The sequence below is a fragment of the Chelonia mydas genome, chromosome 8 (assembly GCF_015237465.2).
Source record: "Chelonia mydas isolate rCheMyd1 chromosome 8, rCheMyd1.pri.v2, whole genome shotgun sequence".
In the NCBI taxonomy this organism is placed as follows: Eukaryota; Metazoa; Chordata; order Testudines; family Cheloniidae; genus Chelonia; species Chelonia mydas.
This window is the reverse complement of record NC_057854.1, coordinates 32,039,074-32,059,723: the sequence shown is the minus strand read 5'-3', so window position 1 is coordinate 32,059,723 and position 20,650 is coordinate 32,039,074. Positions and strand designations below refer to the sequence as shown.

At 37.0% G+C, this 20,650-nt stretch overlaps 1 protein-coding gene across 6 annotated transcripts in view; it reads right to left on the bottom strand.

Moving 5' to 3' along the window:
- RANBP17 (RAN binding protein 17) overlaps nt 1-20,650 on the bottom strand; it is a 258,274-nt gene that overhangs the window by 87,150 nt on the left and 150,474 nt on the right. For 4 of the 6 annotated variants that reach the window (XM_037906717.2, XM_043553023.1, XM_043553021.1 and 1 more), the window contains exons 16-18: nt 14,386-14,466; nt 7,087-7,150; nt 6,890-6,998 (exon numbers count right to left, since the gene is read on the bottom strand). The exons of 1 other annotated variant lie outside the window; for it this stretch is intronic. In XM_037906717.2, coding sequence (XP_037762645.1) covers nt 6,890-6,998; nt 7,087-7,150; nt 14,386-14,466 — 254 coding nt within the window. The remainder of the gene's footprint in view (nt 1-6,889; nt 6,999-7,086; nt 7,151-14,385; nt 14,467-20,650) is intronic. One more of the 6 variants, XM_043553024.1, reaches the window with a different exon arrangement.

Below are 20,650 nucleotides of genomic sequence, written 5' to 3'. Positions count from 1 at the left end.
CACTTCCTGCAATTCCCTGACTCATTCACTATACACCTTCCAACTTCTACAACAAATGAGGCAGGGCTCATCCTTTACTACTCAGCCCTGATTCATCCCCAGAACAGGTCCATGCTGTGCAGTGAATGAGGCAAGGCTCATGCAGATAAAAAAATGTTTGTGATCATGGAATTAAAGACTGTATCATAACACAGGGGAAGGGGGGGATTAAAGTTGCACAGACAAGCTAAATTCTGATAGAAAAGTGTGCTTGACTTTGCAACCTTAATAATATTCTTTTAACAAAGTGTGTGTGTGTGTCTTGCTGGCACCTAAAGTCCCTAGGCGCCTAAATTTCCACCGGTAAGTCCCCTAGGTGCCTCATTTTTCTTCTCTGGGTATGCATACAGCTATCTAAGTCGCAACACAGCCTAGAAACTTGGCACCTAGCTAATGCCTAAGCCCCAGTTGGATTCACAAACAAGGCATTTCCCTACCTATTGCACCTGTGGGGCCTGATCCAGCAGGCATGCTCAGTGGGTGATTAAGAGCAAACCTACTAGATCAGGCCCAAACAAAACACAGCTGGCATAGCAGGTGGTGTGGCGATGGTCCCCCTTATAAATACTTAAAATATTCATTTGACCAATGAGAGAGTGAAAATGATTCTACAGCACAGCTGTTAGCGCACTCACCTGGGAGACCCATGTTCTAGTCCCTGATCCAAGGGATATGCAAGTATTTATACCAAGTGGAACAGTTTACATGGGAAATATTGAGAGACACCCACCCCAGAATGCCCTATAGTCCAAGAGTTAGGGCACTCACCTGGGAGGTGAGAGATCTGGGTTAAAGTCACTGTGCCACACTAGGCAGTGGGGGGATTGGACCTGGATCTCCCACATCCTGTGAGAGTGCTCTAACTACTGAGCTATTGGGTATAAGGAGGACCACCAGCACCACAGCCATGCGGTTATTCAGCAATCACCATCCTCTCCTCCTGGGAACCTAACTCAGAATTGTGAATTCCAGCAGGTGGCAAGGCACCTGAAAGTCAGGCACTGCACCGCTCAGCATTGCAACAATTACGCCCCCCTTGTGAATCTAGCCCCTTAACCCAGTTCCATTCTTGCCTACCTAGTCCCAGTCTTCTTGCCATGTCAGTCCTAGTGTCCCCCTCTGAGCTACCTGTCCAAGCCCTGACCTCTGCTCCCCAATCCCAGTCTCTCCACCTTCCCACACCCAATCCCAATTTTCTTGCCCAGCCAGTCCCAGTTCTCCCCCTGTAACCCAGCTCATCAGCTCTGTCTCCTCTCCCCTCCGCCCTTCATCCCCAGTTCCTAATTCATCTCCTTGTCCAGTCAGTCCCAGTCTCCCCTTTCCCTAGCTCCTCAACCAATCCCAGTGTTTCCACCTTCCCCAGGCAACTGGTTCCTAGTCCCAACCCCACTCTATCCCAGCTCCCAGTTCCAGCCTGCCTTTCCCTGGTTCCAAGTCCCAGCCTCTCCACTCAACCACTCCTAGTTTCACATTCCCCCTACCAACTGGCTCCTGGTCCCAGTAACAGTTTCTCTTCCTCCAAAGCTAGTCCCCATCTCACCAGAATTCTTGTCTCAATCTACTGTTTCATTCCCCCCAATCTGGCCTTTCTCCCCTCTGCTTTCGAATCAGAAGGCTTCTTCCTCCATGCTGCCTAGGTGACTGTGTGTGTGTGTCACTGAGAGCACAAGAGAGAGGATCCCTGCTCTGAGTTCCGCTGCCCAGCCCGGAGAAGCTGGGTGTAGCTATTACTGGGAAAGCCTGGCTTTGCCCCTGCAGCCCTGGGCTGGTGCATGCTCAGTCACTCTGTGGTGATGGCGCGTGCACAGTCCTGTTATGTTTAGGAGCTGTGACGGAAATGAAGCATGCTCAATGAGGAAGGAATGCTCCGTGATTTTTGCTTCTAAAAATCTAAAAAGTCTCTACTGAGCACATGTAAACTGTTATTCTTCAAAGACTTATAATTTGGTCATATTTAGCTGGATTTTCACAGGGACAGCAAAATGCCACAGCATGTTAAATTTCAAGTTCTGCTCCAAAACACCGAAGCAGCAGAACCTTTCAAATAAAATGTCACCAGAATTTTTAACATGGGCAAAACAATGTATTCTTCCTTAGCACTGTTCTTGGAAACAGCTGAACCACTTTAGCTGAAGTTTTCTAAAAAAATCCAATCCAAATCAACCCCCAATTCCCCCAAAATTGAGCCTAAAGCAGACATCTGACATAGAAAATTTCAGCCCAAACAAGCAAATGAAAACAGGGACTTGTAATACCAATTGTTGAGAGACCTTAATAATATGTGGTGCTATCCGCTCTGCATATAATTATTGCACACTTACCAGGAAAAATGCATGAGCTTTCAGACAACACTTCTAATTAGACATGTTTCAAACAGTGAAATTTGCTATAAAGGGATGAAAACGGATTTTTTTGTATAATTATTGCCCACTAATGTTATATAAATGTGTCAAAGTTCTGCCATGGTTATACGTTCTGCTAAATTATAATACGAACCTACTAATTGTTATACAAATTATAATAATTTCTATAACCTTCCATAATGTTTCATAGTTATTGAAAGCTATTTCCTATTTCCAGAGATATTGTATGCATCACCCAGATACTTTTACTTTTCTGATAGATTTTCATATTTGGGGGGAAGGGGAGGAGAACAAACAAATTAAGGCTCAGATCCTGAAAAGAAAATTGTGTGGCTGGAACCCCACATGTGTAGAGCCTCTCTGAATTCAACAGGGGTCTGCTCTGTGCTTGTCTTTGCAGAATCAAGGCCTAAATTTAGTTTATAAGAAAGACACCAAAACCTGACTAGATACTGGATCCTTTCATGTGTATCATTAAAGACATTTTCCCGTCAGATATACCCACACATCCAAATTAAATGGAAACCATTAACACATAACCGAGGATAGAATTTGGCCCATAGTTAGGTAAAATGTTGGGAAAAAGAAATGAGAGAGGAAAATAGTTATGGCAAAAACTGACAAATTAATGGAGGAATTAATATGACGTCCTTCTGCAAAATGTCTTTCGGAGACATTTTACCTATTTTTCCTTCAACATTTTGTGGATGAATTTGATTTATACATAGGACTGGCTAGTTTGTGTATGCCATCTGTAATCCTATATCTCTCTGACTATTATTATAGCCCTTTTTTTGCTCTTGGGGCTTGATCCAAATCCCTTTAAAGTCAATGGAAAACCCATCAGCTGAAATGGGCTATTGTCCAAGCCCTTGGTAAGAGACTAACATGTGCCATACTGTCCAGTGATTGTGTGACAGGTTGGGACCTAAGTAATTTTTTATTGCAACCTAACTGGTTCTTCCAAGTGAAAAAGTACCTTTATCATTATTTTTGTCTTCAAGATAAGTTTAGTGGAGTAAGACTCTTTTAGGCGGCCCAGAAATAATCAGCTATAAAACATTAAATTCCTCAAATATTTTACTTCAGTTAAAAAAAAAAATCAAACCACGAAAGCAAGTCCCCGTGCACTATTATCAGTATGATTATTGTATGATCCACATTCATGTAATATAAAATATGAGCGTTAAATAATGACGCTTTTTTAAAAAACTGGAAAAGAAAGAAACCATTTCATGAACAAATTACTACTGTAAATTGCTCTTTTGCGATGATCCAAGCCACACTAGCGTGTACTTAGACTCATCTATGGCCTCATTATGCCTTTTGAAAGAAAAAAGATCCTTCAGTGGAACATTCTGGTGGATCTTTCATGCTTTAAGGGCAGACTGCAGCATTTCACAAGCAGGCATCTCGCTGAGTAGATCTGGCTGTGGTTTACATTATTTGGTAGTGTTTTATATCCACTGAGCAGGGACTCATTTTGCACTGGTGTAAATAACTACACAGAGGCAGTGGAGACTCAGACCCAATGTCTCCAGAAGGAGCTTTTTATAATTTATGTGTAAAGCCTTTGATAATCCAGAATTGAAAGAAAAATTGGATTAAAATCTTCTGAAACCTTTACTTAAAAAAGCACTTTGTTGGAGTTTCAGTAACCATTTTCTTTACTCCATAGCTTACACAAGTGAATATTTAGTTTACTTTAAAAATCTTGGGCCATGGACCATTTGACAAAATGGTGCAACTGTAAATGTCAAAAAAGTCTATTTTCATTAGAAATACAACCTGGGGCACACAGAGCATTCAAAGTGTAATTACATTCAAACAAGGTTCAAATTACTGAACAGAAACCAAGTGCCTTTTAAAGTAAATGCCAATTAATGTTCTGCTAATTACTGCTCTCTCCCCCATGGTTGATTTGGTTTTTCTAACCACTCGAAAGGGAATGGTTTAAATATAACTAATTCTACACTTTCTATAAAAGGCTAATTTACAATGAATTTTATACTTGAATCCAGAAAAGCACATTCCATTTCTTAAAAAGCACTAATTTATCATGAGACTTCATCTTAATATTATCTCCATGTAAATTATTTTTAAAAGTCAATAATATGAAAAACTTCCTTAACAAATCCTTTCTTCTTTTAATTTTAGAAAGCCTGAAAAGGATGACTAGTATGATGACCAATTCTCTTTGGACTAAAACTGATGACTTGCTGCTTGTTTATAAAGCTTACAGCTCTATAAGGTTAAGAATGATGTCATTTAAAAAGCATGTATTTGTCACACACACACACGAAAAGTATAGCTCATGTGTGTTTGATGTTTCACATCTGTATTCTCAAATGTAAAGCAGAGTTTTCTCTGTACACTTCTCTAGATGTGTTTCTCCGAAAGGTCAGAAACAGACAAGCTAATATACTCCAAATGGAAATCCATAGGGTATTAGTCCAGTAAGTTTGTTTAGGTCTTCCCCCAGCTAGCCCTATTCCTGTCAGGTTTTCTGGCCACTAACATAGAGGAATAAAGCCAATCTCAATGAACCGTTAATTTCTGAGCAATCACATTTCTCTTGTGTTTCACTTGCCTAGAGTTATCAACCGGAATGGCATCTTGCTCACACAACACCTCTTTGAAGATGTGACTTTTATCATCTAGATGGGTTGATTCTGCTCACTCTCTGCTCTTCCTGTAGGGAAAATCACTAAAGCTGCATGATTTCCACTAGGAAATATACCCCCTGCTTACAACAGGTGTCAGCAATGGATGCAGCTGAACTGGTCCTGAAAACAGTTGAATTGCAAGTGTAGACAGTTTTTGAGGTAAGCCACCTTTGCATATATGTTGCCGGGCTAAATCTTTCTGTGGGGGCCTGAAAAATCAATTTACTTGCCTAATTCCTGTTTTTAACATATCCAAATATTAAAACAACAAATGGCAGAAAAGAGGATAAAATGACAGCCCCAAATGTCCTCAGGAAGGAAAGACTATTTTTAGGGTACAAAGAGGGTAACCACCACCCATAGAAAAGCCAGGAATAAGTTAGGGGCATCTAGAAAAACTAGAGGGTAATACTTGACTTAGCTCAAGAGAGTCCTTGAACTATAGCCAGACTGAATGTAGACTCATAACTCCAATTGCCATGGCATCATGAACCAAACTGCTATTCCAAAATTAACTAAATTAATCAAATTCCAAAATGACATCAAATTTGTGAGAACAGCTGACTGCAAGCAATTTCTACCACTGAAGATACAGGAAATCTTGGCACACCTGTGAGAGTTCCACCAGTTGCAGCTCAAACCTTGCAGCATTGCTCATATGAAATGATGGCACTATCAGATAAACCTAGACCTCAAACCCTACTCTATTTCTAATCCAACTTTCTCTCAGAAGGCTGACATTCCCTTTTCTGCCCATCTCTAATCTTAATTTAGCAAACACTCATTCTCACAAATGGTAATTTTTGCACAGAAATCTTTAAGGGAAAGAACTATTATGACTGTAATTTGAATAATAATATATATAAAAATAATAATACATATAATTGCATCTAATGGGCTAGCTGATGAAAACTGGTATAGCTCCATTGACTTTACGGAACCCATGTCAATTTACACTGGTTGAAGATTTGGCCCATCACTTATGTTTCTTGCAAACTAATCATATGCTTCTTTTAGTAAATTTGTTATCTGTGCTAGTATGTAACCACCCATCATTGTTACTAAACTAATGACTAAAACTGTGCTCACAAATAGATTGAAAAGGAGTCTTACCTGCTTGATGAGTCCTAAATTAATATCATGTGGTGCTAAGGATTCTTTTCCTGGTTACTTAAGGGATGGGATAAAATCAGTTTATTGGCAATATATTGGTGCAAACCAGGCTAACCACTAACGTCCCGATCCTACAAACACTTAATGTGCATGCTTAAATTTATGCACATGAATAATCTTATTGACTTCAAACGGGACTACTCATGTGTGTAAAATTAAGCAAATACATTAAGTGTCTGCTCAATACTCTGATTCAAACTCTGAGAGCTGAGATTCCTCACAGGCTGAGAATTTATATGAAGTAGTACACCATCTGCTAGAGTAAACATTGAAACCAGTGTCTTTGGAGTAGTCACTGAAGTCAGTCAAAGGTGAAACTTTTTAGAATGTCACAAGATCAGGCCCTTACATTATAAGTAGCTAAATTACACTAATGGATCCAAAAGGCCTTCAGTGCAATAAACTACTGGTCTCACTTTCAGAACTCATATTACTATAACCAAATCTATCAAATAAAAAAAAAGACTATTGTATTTCAATGGCCACAAACCTCAAAAGCTATTGTGAAGTATTTTAAACACCATCTAGAACAGATGTACTGAACTCATAACCTATTTTTAATAGTGTCAGTAACCTCTCACTAAGAAGACTTAAGCTCTGTTACTAAAATTAATAAGATTACAAAAATATCAAAGAGAAACACCTTACCTAAATCTACCATGAGGAGGCGAGTGAGAGCAGTGTAGAAAGTTGTTCGGCATCTAAGGTCACTGAGACTGTAATTATCATTCACCCCCAAAAAAGGAAAGTGTTTACTCTGGCAAAACATAAGTGCATCACAAGTTAAAATGGTGTACAAAATTATGAAGGAGTCTAAAATATTTGAACATAATAAGAAAACTTACTGTGTGATTCTGAAGCATGAACTTCACAGCATCTATTTTCACAAGTTTTTTTAAGAGAATATAAGTAGCAGATGTTAAGGAAAGTCTCCCTTACAGTATTATGCTGAGATCTGAATATTGCTGTAAACTTAATTTGCATAATTATATAATAATTTTTAAGAATGATACAAATTGCTAACAAAGTATTAAAATACACATCTCTTAAAAATATGGTGTTTCTGAAAAAATATACAGCACAGAAATAGTATATGAACTTTAAAAATGATGATCTACTATTAACCAAAGCAATTACTTTTCATGTCACATATTTTAGTCGCAAAAGAGCCAATGAATTAAACGATATTTAGAATTAAAGTAAAAGTTTTCAACAATAAATGGTGCTGGTTTTCCAGATAGTACCACATGGCTAGGATGATGGAGGAAATACTGCTGTTTTGTAGTGGCAGCCCGTCAATAGGATTTGCCCTTACTGAGAGAGGTTGCCAATGGACAATCAAATTGGCTAGCTGGGGGCCTTAAATTGGACCACACTGGGCAGAAAGGAATTCCCTTACTTTTAATTCTCCTTTCTTTAATTCTTACTTCTAATTCTTCTTCACTCCTAAGTGTGACATTGAAGTAACTCCCTAGCTCTTCAGGGTTTTTTTGTGTTTGCTTGTTTTACCTTTAAGGGTAGTGGAAGGAGTGTACTGGGCCAGTTAGGCCAACTACTGGTCATTAAATGCCAGCCTGAGTATAAAAACTCTCCTTTTGATTGCATGGAAGATGAAGTTCCCAGGGGTATGTGGGTGTGGAAGATATGCAATTTAAGATAATCTTGCCTTAGGGGAAAAAAAGACAAAAAATAAGATGCAAGAGAACTCCTACTTGTCACACACAAAAAGGTAACCTCTGAACTCTGAAAGGTGAGACTCCTGCAGGATGGCATCTTCAGAGAAGCATTTGGTTCACAGACAGAAAGAGAAAGTTACAGGATATAAAACTATTCTACAGTGCTTCTGGATTTTGAATACTTTTATTTCCCCTCCCCCCCAAGACAATAACCCATAATTATATGCAACATTTAAAAAAAACAAGAGGAATTACAACATTTCACTAGTTTTCTTAAAATCAGTTGTCAACCACCAAAGAAGATGCTAACTAAGCTAAGAATCTGATCTTAGAGATGCTGAGGTATCTCAGTCCCTGCTGAAATAAATGGCACTTGGGGGCTTCTCAACACACTGCAGAATCAAGCCAGCCCTTGGTTTGGTTAGCCAGAAAAGTCAGTAAGTCAAATAAGACATCTCTTACGCTTATATACTGTTCTGATTCTTCAGCAAACAGACAAGTGAAAACTGACAGTATCTTAAAAAAAAAAAAAGGTAAAACCCCCACAACTCTACCAATAGTAGGAATCTCTCCCATTCATGCTGTTAACGAACACTAGGTCATGTTTTGCCACTGGAATATTTATGGGAGCAATAACGTGGATCATTCTCAGGATGAATCCAGTACATTTAAGATGTATTTACTGCAAAACTGTGTATGCAGAACTCTTACAAACTAAGAAAAAAAAAGACTTAAAAATCATAACCTATGCCAACTTTGCTGTCTTTAATTACACTCTAAAGCAATAATTATTAAAAAATGAAACCTGCTGCAGGTTATCAACTACTAAAAAAAGAAAAGTTTCGTTCATATCATTGACCTAAAGGGCCAAATGTTGACAAAGAACCTCTACATTTGCTTGTGCATCTTTATGCATATATATGAATACACAGGGAATTTCAAAGGCAGCTAAGGAATTGGGTGCCCAAAAATCCCAGCCACAATCATTTATGCAAATCTTTGCAAAACAATGCAAATCCAGTTTGCCATTGGCTCTTGAAGTCACACGGTTGACAGAAGTAGTTTCAAAATGTGTATCCAAGAAAACAGTTTCGCCCTTTAAAAATTGCGAAGAAAAAACATATTTCCATGACATGTTTTTCCAACAGAAGCTCCCATTATATGAAGAGATACAGATACCTGCAATGTTTTACTAGTTACTTAAACTTTTAGAAAACATGCAGGATTGAGGAAGGAATCTTACTTACAAGACCACAACCTCACAGCTCGGAATTGCTTCGTGTAGTGCTTTTTTTGGTCACTTTAAGTCAATTCTACAAATTTCTAACCTCAATGTCACCCTCACAGGAACATGTTTGTTTGCAATAACAGCACTTTCAGTTTTCTGGGAACTTAGGTCCGATCTATGCTAATTTCTAACATAACAAGGGACTCACCTGTAACATTTCAGTCTTCAAAGTTAAAACATGGTCTGTCCTACAATACCTATGGCTCTGAATAAGGTTCAGGAATCATACTATAGCTTCTGACTTCTTCAGAGCTGTATCTTGGTTCAGTGAGGTGGTTTGGTCCACATTACAATGTAAGACAAAACTGTGTTTGAACTGCCATGTCTGTCATTGGGTATCCCAACCTGATAGAAAGTACATAACATATGGGATCTTAAGTGTTCAGCCTGGTGCCACAGCATACAACTATATTGTGAAGTTATGTCATAGCAATGCTCAGTAGTGTGCTATTACTTACACTGCCTAACACTATGGGTGTTCTTTCCATCCTGAATTTCCAACCATGACTAAAACCCACAGTTAATATTAAGACTGCTCAGGCCTTTACCCAGTATTCTATTTCTTGCACCAAAACACAGGTTTAAATGCTGAGCACGAAGTCAGAAGTATGACGTTTAAAAAGTATGATGTTTAGCAAATATGTAAAGGATGTTAATAAAACACAAGAGGCCAGATGCTCAGTGTACATCAGAGCAGGGGGGAGCAGATGGCTCTCTAAGGGTTGAGCTGTGGCCTGGCAAATATACTCTGCCTCAAAAACATCCCGTGTTGGTGCTAATCCCTTGAGAATTCCACCATTAAGGGAATCCATTGCTGCCCATTTAGGACAGTCTTCCACCTGCTTTGATGCTGAGAATCTGGCCCCAAGTTTATCCTACATAGTGGGATTTCTTTTTCTTCATTTTTTTTAAATGTAGGAAATCCCTTTTAAAAACTACACTAAACAAAAGTTAAAGTTGCAAAACTAAATTAAAGAAGCACTCAAAAGTCAGGAAGTGACAAGTTAAGGTTGATTGCATAACTTTAACCCTTTCCCCAGCTCAGTGCATGTGTATTATGATACAGTCTTCAGCTGCATGATCACATGCAATTTTTCCCCCACAGGATCTTTTTCCAGAACATTTCTCCATTCCCTACAGTTGTTCTGTGTACTCTGAATGACTCTGAGTGTCTGTAATATGGCGTTTGGATGGTGTGCAGTCAATGAAATATGGGACCACACACTGTACCTTGAAGATAAAAAGAAATACTGAACAGCTGTCTCATTAATTGAGCACTGGTCATCCCCTGCACTGAATGAGGTAGGGACCCTGTGGACAAAAATAGCATGAGATAATATATTTCAAGTCTGTTGTAACACAAACACACAAGTGGGCAGTTGAGATTGCACATTGTTATTTCCTGACTTGAGTGCTTCAATTTGCAACCTTAATGTTTTTATGCAAAAAGAAAAGGAGTACTTGTGGCACCTTAGAGACTAACCAATCTATCTGAGCATAAGCTTTCGTGAGCTACAGCTCACTTCATCGGATGTTTCCACTGAATGCATCCGATGAAGTGAGCTGTAGCTCACGAAAGCTTATGCTCAAATATATTGGTTAGTCTCTAAGGTGCCACAAGTACTCCTTTTCTTTTTGCGTATACAGACTAACACGGCTGCTACTCTGAAACCAATGTTCTTATGATGTAAGGTTTTTGTAGGAATGATTAATTTTAACTTCAAACTGATCAAACTATTTTTTAAAGTTATTATCCAATTCCTTAAAAGGCTGTGGATGGGGAATATAGCTGCTTTTGGCAAACCTGCTAACCTGATTTTAAGGAAATATTTAGCGTATTTATTTTTGTTAACCTGCAGTACTTAGTTAAGAGTTATCTATTTTCACAATGCAAAGCTATATTTCTCCTGCTTATCACAGAGATCTTTAAAAATAAATGTGGATAAAGCAGACTTTTTGACAGACTGAGTATTTTGCAGCCAGTTGCTTTACAAAATAACACAATTATAATTATTTTGTTATGGAAAATGTATGATAATAAAGTTAATTATTAGGAAGAACTAAACATGCATGAGGGAGCACTACGACGGCACTGACATAAAGGAACCACTAATGTATTCCATTATGTAAATGAATTCAAAGATATTTCATGAATGATCAGCTAGAAGGGACATAATGATTTATAATTCAAATAACTGAGCTTTAAAATCAAATTGGGCTAATATATTTCTGAATATGCAAACCTGGAATCATTGTTAAAATAATGTAAAACATGACACCAATACAAATCATTGTTGCCTTTTGTTGTTTGAAAAATGTCGTTTTTTTCCTTTTTTATGTTACGTAGAGTGCTTATTAGCATTAAGATTTTTCTTTTTAACTAAGAGAATCTTTAGAAATAATGACTTTTATGCATAATAAAAAGATAAGTACCAAATTTCTATGAACATTTAGAGACTGCCTGGACATGTAGAGATTAATTTTCTAATAAGAAAATTATATGCACATGAATGACAAATATTGGCCAAGAACTGAAATTATGTGTTATTAACCTTTCAACCCAATCTAGATGTACTCTATATCATATGCTGAAAAGTGGAGCCACTGGATCTGGTCTCTTAAAATATAATGTTTCTTCCAAAGTCCTTTAAAATCATTATTTAAAGCAAACAAACAAACAAACAAACAAACAAAAAACAAAACAGTGTGAAAAGGCCAAAGTTTGCAATGCCAGGAAGTACTTATAAACCACTTCATAGATTTAGAAATAAAAAGTACTTCAGCATTATTATTTAAAAAAAACCTATTGGTGAAGTTTTTTATAGGAAAAAAAAATACATATCTTTAAAAGCCAAAATGACCAGTGAAATTGGGTTGTACATCATTTTCCAGCAAAAAGGAAAAACAGCCTCGACAGGTGTAATTTATCATTTTTCTGATTTAATACCAAAGAAATATATTAAAATAATAAAAAGAATCCTGAAATCCCCAAAATTTGTAGTGATAAATAGCCCTCCCTGTCTTTATTGCATTATGCCTACTAACAGAAATATTGCATGGTGGATTTTGCCAGACAAGGACGATTATTTTCCAATAAAAAGTTGCATATTAAATTCCAGCACAAAAGTGGGTGTCTAATACTTTTGAAATCTTTTATGGTTTGCCAAGGAACACAATTCTAAACTTAACTAATACACACACATCACAGTGAAGTGAACCAGCATTAAAGCTATCTGTCCTACCCCGCCCATCTAAACCAGAGAAGCTACTGTTCTTAGAATGTTTGCTTAAATATATTTTGATGTTTATGGCTTTAGTTCATCTTCCTTCTTATTGATTTTAAAATGCGTTTTATTTTGAAGTCTCATTTACATAGCAGTATATTTGAAAAGGTATCACTACTTCTGGATACTTTCATATCACACAGCTTTAAAGCTCTGCTTTTATCAGGGATCTTAGCAACACGTAATAAATTACCTCAAGGAAAACTGTCTCCTTACAAATCTGCTCTTCAGGACACTTAAGTATATACCCCTGTTTAAGCTCCCAGCTCATTGTAATATTGTATCCAAATCACATACTGCAAACTCATCTACTTTACTCAAAGTACTATCTGAAAACTGTTAAACCATCAACATATTCCTTGGTCACCTTGCAGCCTTAAAACAAGCATTTGTTGTGTTAAGAATTGCAGATTGTTCTCCATTTTTTAGGGCTGGGATGGTGAGGGAGGTCTCAAATACACTCCTGCACATCAAATGCTATGTGCCTGACCCCAGTTCCTATGGTGGTGGTGGTGAGGAAGCAGAGCTGCCTTCTAAATTCTTAGTCATGTAATAACAAACATATAACCGTCTCATTGCTGTTAACAGTAATATAATGGTGACTATTTCAGCTTACATACATAAACGAGCAACAAATCAAGTACGTATTTTGAATTAGGTGCAATATTTTAAACTTCTTGGTTAACTTACTGTATTGAATACAACCAGACACAGTAGTGGGAAAGCTAACCCATTAACTCTTGTACATTCTTATTCATGCAATGCAATAATCAATCCCCTTTTTGTTTTTGTTAAATACCTTAGTGATGTTTAGATTTCACCTGTGCCCCATTATATCTAGTGGTGTTAACAGTAGATATACATATATTTAACATCTCCCATGTTGGCTGATTAATGATACTTGTAGTAAGTGTGAGAAAACATACACTGCATAATTTTAGCTAAATGAAATGCACTTATTCAATCTGCAAAACAATAAGCAGCATTTAATACAATGAAATATATTAACATTCTGCTGTGATGACTAGAATTCTAAGGAGAAAATAAAATGATTCAAGGCTGCACTTTCCAGCCTCCTTTCCTTTCTGACTATCTATAACATTAATCTCTTCACCTGAAACTGAAAGAAAAGCAGTTTTTATTTTTAAAATATCGAAGGACTTCCCTTACTGAACATTTCTATCAGTTCTGAACATTTTTGTTTTCTATTGCCTGTATCCACTTCAACATCTTGATATGTCAAAAATTACTACATGCTAATTTTCTTTGAAAATTGGTCTTCTTGTCTGACTTGTCGGAATTTCAAAAAGTAAACATATCACACCCTCTTTTATGATGTATGAATTAAGTAGCAGTCTCAAAAAGTTTGTGTCAAAGCAAAATCTAACCCGGGACTCAGCTGAACTGTTAACAAAAATTCAAGATCATGGTGTTGCAAATACAAACAATGAAGGCCCTGGTTCTACAAGGTATTTAAGCCCATGCCTGACTTTATGGATGTAAGTAGTCACATGGATTCTATTGGGATTACTCACGTACTTAAAGTCAGGCATGGGTTTAAGTACCTTAGTTGAATCAGAGCCAAAATGGGTCCAACCTTGCTCTCTTTAGAGTCAATGACATTCTTGTCCTCTGGAGGATGTCATGAATAAGACTAATGATGTTAATGAACTAGTCACATGGATAATCTTGTGTTGACAATCAGAATAGGGAAACACAAAATAACTTAAAATGTGCTATGCATATAAAAAGGCCAAACCAAACTCATATTTTAATATTAATATTCTCACTGGTGTTAAAACAATTTCCTATAAAATGGAAAATGGCTTGAAAATATTAATTTTTACTAAATTATTTTCATTGTATAGGACCCCCTATGTACAATAAAAAGGATATCCAACAGAAAGATCATTTAGAAACTGAAGAGTTCTTGAAATCACAGGCTCGCATCTTCCCCAGCATTTAAGGTTTGTAACACTAGAATAATAATAATAAAAAAGGAGAGAGAGTTTATAATAAATAATGTTTCCCTCTTTGTGAGAAGGGAGTGAGTAAGTACACACACAAACACAAAATGCAAGGGTACTATTGTACAAATACATTCTTCTGGTAGATACTGTTCTTTTTATGTTCACGAGATTGGAAACATTACAAAAAATAAGTTAATTCAATACTTTTTATTCTTGAACCAGTAATTTCAACATTTTATGACCCTACAACGAATTTAGCGTTAAATAACCTATTTTAACCACTTCCCTATCAGTTGCTCTGCCACCATTTTTCATGGTAAAATATATCATCCCAAACACAACCTTCTCCTTATCCATCTTATATATTTATATGGCCCTGATAATGTAGTATCTGAGCACTTCATAACTGTGGTAGGGAAATACCATTATCCCCATTTTCCACATGGGGAACTGAGGCAAAGAGAGTCTAAGCAACATGCCAAAGGTCAGCAAGGAAATTTGTAGTGGAAAAGGGAATTGAACCTGGGCCTCCTAAAGCTAGCACCTTAAACTTGGTCCAGCCATCTCTCCTAAGCAGTATTGTTAAAAAATCCAAAACACCCTAATGAGAGTATATATTGGTATAGATCTAACATTGGATTTGAAAACAATACAACACAAAAGGGTTTAGATGTTCTCTTTCAGTACCTGAAAACAAGCCCAATATCAAAGTATTAACCAATACCTCTTAGGCCAAATTATGGCTGTCCTTGGGTGGATGCCCTTAGTAGAGATACTTCGTAAAGCCCTTAGCTCCCCATTGTCCCAGCACACCAGGTCATGTACCTCCAGATGCTATCACTTAAGATGGCTCCTCAGTTCTGGCTTGTAAGAAACATAAATTTACCTCTTAATATTTGTAAACCTCTTGGAAAGAACAAAGTGCTGAGAAAGAGTGTGTTGTCTGAGAAAATATACAGTAGATACTCTAATGCTGGATTAATTTACAGAAAACATCAGAGCCCTTCTGAAATGTATCTGTTTCAAATTCAATGACATCTCAGTACCCATTGTATACCCTTATTGTTTGCAATGCAAGGTGCATAAGTAGGTGGTGTTACTTAAATTTTGGGGATGGGGAACCTGAAGTAGAGAAGTTAAGTGCCTTAAATTAGCATAGTTTTGCTCCACTTTGTCTTTTGGGTGTACACACACACACACACACACACACACACACACACACACACACACTACTATGCAGGATAAAAGTGAAGTATTTTCTCATAGGGGGGTGTGTGTGTGTGGTTTTTTGTGCATGCATGTAGTTTTGGACAAGCGCCAAACAATTATTTGCCCATAATTATTTGCTAACACTGCAAAAAACAAAGCTTCTCATCTTAAATGCACAAAATAAGCATTAACTCATTTAATAAAAACCACTATGAACAAAAACAATGGCTCATATTGCCTTAAAGAAACAGCCCATCCTAGCAAGTCCTAGCAAGTCCAAAATTTACAGTTTATCCCTATTGTAGGGAGTTCTCAAAATGTTTCTGCTATACTAAACCCTAACAGATATATACTGTAGAAAGCAATAAAAATCAATTTGGATTATCCATATCTGATATCAAAACCAAAATCATAAAAGGCAATTCTCAAAAAAAAACAAAAAAAAAACAGAAATCTATTCTAAACTTCAGCATTCAAAGCTTGAATGTTTAAAGAGAGAAGAATCAAAACAGACCATTTAAAAAAAGCTGTCTCACTCGTGTTTGACTTTTCCTTTTCTTCTTATGTTTCCTCCCACTTTGGCCTATTCTTTTTGCTCAGTATGCTGCTGCATTTGTATGACGAAAAGTACGAATGATGCAAAAGGTTGGCAACATATTGGTCAGTGCATCGTCCCGACAATTTCCATTTCTGTTTTTGGTCTATCGACACCACGCAACAGGAACGATGGACAATATTAATATGTAATATATTAAATTACATTTATGCCATAACAGCTCATAGGAAAAATCTGTAAAATCTGAACAGAAATATAACTAAGTGTACAGAACACCAAACCAATTTTATGATTTTCCAATATTTGAGGGAGAGAAGCCAAAGAACAACATAGGAGAGAAATTCAAGCTCTTCAAGAAGTCAAGCATTTGAGTCCAAGTGCTGGTGTCCTTTCTCTGTCTCTTAAGTGACTAACTGATAAAGATACTAAGTCAAAGAGCGTTAAAGCAACTGAGCAGGAAACTTCAAATGCATGACGGAAACAATTACATTTAACAGGATTGCCAATCAGAGTCGACAGAAACTAACATAACAGACTAACAGAGATCACATTTTTAAAAGCAAATATACATGACGTGGCAACAAAGAAATAACATTTTGTGGTTGGATCATCATATCAAAGATTATGCTTTTCTTAATGTAGTATCTTTGAAACTATTTGCCTTATTATTATTTTTAGGCTCCGTATTTAAAAAAACTTGAATAATCGCCGCCCCCCTTCTCCTTCTCTTACCTTGAATCCTAAGCAAAAATAAGTTACCATATATTTCATAAACATAGGTAAACATACAAACATCTTAATTAAAACTATTCTGACAAGTGAACACTTATTGTCAAAGTTTGTATAATTAGGGGTATCTATTAATGAAGAGGGGTAACGATGGTTGTAAAAGTATCTTTCCACTCAACCTTTCTGAACTATTCAACAATTTTCTACTGCCTTTCTTTCCCTTGATGATGCTCACCACGTCTTCTTAATACGTGAACCGAGAACTTTAAACCCACCCTGCTATTAGAGCTGTCCATAGTGCTGACTGCATGATGACTGCAGAAAAAAGAACTATAGTAAACTTGGTGGCAGTATTGGAATGAATAAGATACCTCTGGAGGTTACTACTTCATTGGGAATGGGATGGGAACTCTAGAGAAAGGAGCATATGGGACAATTATGAAGAATCAGGAAAAGAATGAGGATGGGAAAAACCAAAGTGTACAGTGAATGTTGGAAAGGGGAGACTGAAGAACTGAGGCATAGGTGTGAGCAGGAAGAGGGTTGCTAGTCTACTTGGGTCACAGGGTGGTGGTTGCCTCCTCAAGTTATCATTGCATACATCCCTGTTATAAAACTACAAGCCTTGTATTATTGTTTGCTACCTTAAATGAAGAGGAGGAGGGTGGAAACCTGTATAAGTATTACAAAAATGGAGATGATGTGCAAATAAAATTATGATCTTGAAAGGCTATACATGCATGTTGTGACATTTATTTTTATGTGGATATGAATGATAAACAAACATTCAAAACGTTGAAGAAGGTTAACTATGGATGACATGAACCAAATTTCAAAATAGCTGAACAACTCAAGTCACATAGTATAGGGATATTCTTAGTGACCAATTAAGTTTATTTTGGACACTTTTACACAATATGATTTTTGAAATTCAAAGAGAATTTAATATTTTAGGCTGAAAATTTCAAATATTGGATGCCCAATTCCCATTCAAATCACCTAAAAGGCTTTGGAAATCTCAGCCATAGTGTGCTATTTGTGTTTCAGTTAACAAGGAGGAAATGGGCAATATGCTAGCAACAGGGCTCTATATACGCATGCTTTAATTATTTCTTGCAGGTTATCATCTTTTACAGTTCAGAACTCCCTGTGGCACATGGATAAGGAGTGAATATATACTCTTCATTAGAGCTCGGTAAATGCAAATAGTTAAAAAAACACAAAATACCTTCACAAATAAAATCTTTGAGTTGTAGTTTGCTACGATTCATGTGGTCATATTGGCTATTCACAAGCATCCAGGAAATTGCTGGGTATTTGGGAACATGTTCACAAATCCTGAATTTTCCATGAATGTTTGGTGCTTAGATAGTATGAAGACAAGCACCCTAGGAAAAATATATATGTGTACATGTACCCTGGATAGATAATTACTGGATTCATCCATACATTCATAGGAGATGTTTGTGATTAGTTATTCACTCATCTCATTTCAGTTATCCTACCAGGGAGCAGAAACAATACTATGCGACTCTGGTAACCAATCATGTAAAACAAATACCAGATAATATGAACGAACATTTTGTGAACCCAAAGACTACTAATTAATTACCACAACTATGTCACAAGTTTAAACATCATAATATTTGCAGAGATCAGGATGGGTTCACAAACAATATGCTAAACAAATTAATGTTTGAAATGAAGAATTTGACAAGCTCAAATCCTTTTTTCATGAACCAGTTACCAATCACAACTGAATATGCCCAAGTCTGACTAAATAAAAGCTGAGAGTAGTTGAGTTTACATAGTTGTGTCACAAGAGTACATAAATCTATGAGTTTAGCTGTGATGTAAGATGCATAAAGCTGGAAGAACTTATTTTGAGACTAGGGCCCAGATTTTTAAAGTTAATTAGGTGTTGCTGCACTCAGCAGTGCAATGACTAATAGATTTAGGAGCCTAAGTCTCTACAAGCCTAAATATCATTGGGATTTGGGCTCCTAAGTGTCTAAATCTCTCTTGAAAATGAGACTTAGGTAATGCAATGCTGAGCACAGCACTGCCCAAATACATTTAAAAATCTGGGTCTTAGTGTTTTTCAAATGAAGATCAACTTTCTTGAGCACTGGTGAAGCTAAGCAAGGACAGTGGAAACGAAAAGGGCTTCCTTGTGAAATCCAAGATTCTTGATGGGACACCTATACAATTATGGCTGATAATAGATACTTTCACTGCATGATTGGCCATATGGGTGTATAAAAACCTGTCCCTTAGAAAGTGATGTCCAGAAGTTCAAAAGAAGGTTGATAATTACTTCCAATGGAAGGATAATGGAAGATCTACATTTGGCCATATGAATTGATAGAATTAACTGAAATGATTATCAGAATTTAGACATCCTCATTGTGGTGACCAACCTCAGAAAATACCTCAATTCTTTGAGGAATGGCTACTCAAGACAACCTCTAACACATGAATTGAATATGGCTAAGATCACTTGGCAAACAATAGCTAGCTCATATCAGCAGTGCAACTGGCAGGTATCAGATGCATGTAAAACAGCTTGTTCACCATGAACGTGACTAAAGAATTCATCAATTGATATTGCTGACCAATTCTGCATCATGAAGTTCATGCTACAACAATCAAAAGGAGACATTTAAGACTATATGAATGAAGATGACCCAACGCTGATATTAAGAGCAGATGCAGCTAAGATAGTTTAGTAGAATATGTGTTAAAAACCAAGATAAAAGAAATGTGGTTCACTTCAGTCACAACTAAGGTCACATCAGACTTGAAGGAACATTGCACATGGCAACCAGATACTAAGTTTGTCATAAGAACCAGCAAGCTACTACAAGAGGAGGTACAAGTTCCCTAATTAGTGGAATACAAAAATTCATTAATGTCATGAAGGATCACCACTTGTTTGACCATTGCATATCAAACCATTATATTCGTGTTCCCTATGTTCCTCCCACAGCATTTAAGTACAGAATATTTTTGTCACATATTTTAAGTACCTTGACAACAACTTTCAAAACTCTAGTACTATAGACAAACTGCTACTATTTCATGATTAGATGCAAAAGTAGTTAACATGATCACAAGGGTATTCAATAGTTCTAATGTTAGATTGCAACGGTGAAGTATTATTTCAACATTACAAATGTATTTCTCTCACTTTCTGATATGAAAGACAGTGTTTGCCATTAAAGAGGAAGCATTATCCCTCTGAATAGCAAATAAGGGTGCTATGTCAGATAACACCGTGCATTAACAAAACAGCAACTGTCATGCCTTACATACCACCATGCAAATGCACAGAAACACTGGCATTTTAATGTCAATCACAGTGGTATTTATGAAGAACACAGTACTAAAAAAAATATTTATCATGAGTGTTAACATTTTCCTTACATAGAAAAAAAGGTGAGATCAATGGGTCTAGCCTGTGCAGAGAGTTAATGGCTTTCTAATCTACAGATTTGGGTTAAGACAGGGGTGGGGAACCTTTTTTCTACCAAGGGCCATTGACCCACAGAAAAAATCAATCCCGGGCCACGCACAGCCCTGCCAGGGGTAGAGTGGGGTGGGGTGCGGGGGAGAGCTGGCACCCATGGGGCTGGGGTGGAGGCTCGGGGCTTCCTCTAAGGTTAACAACTTTCTAATTGCACAAAACTGAATACCC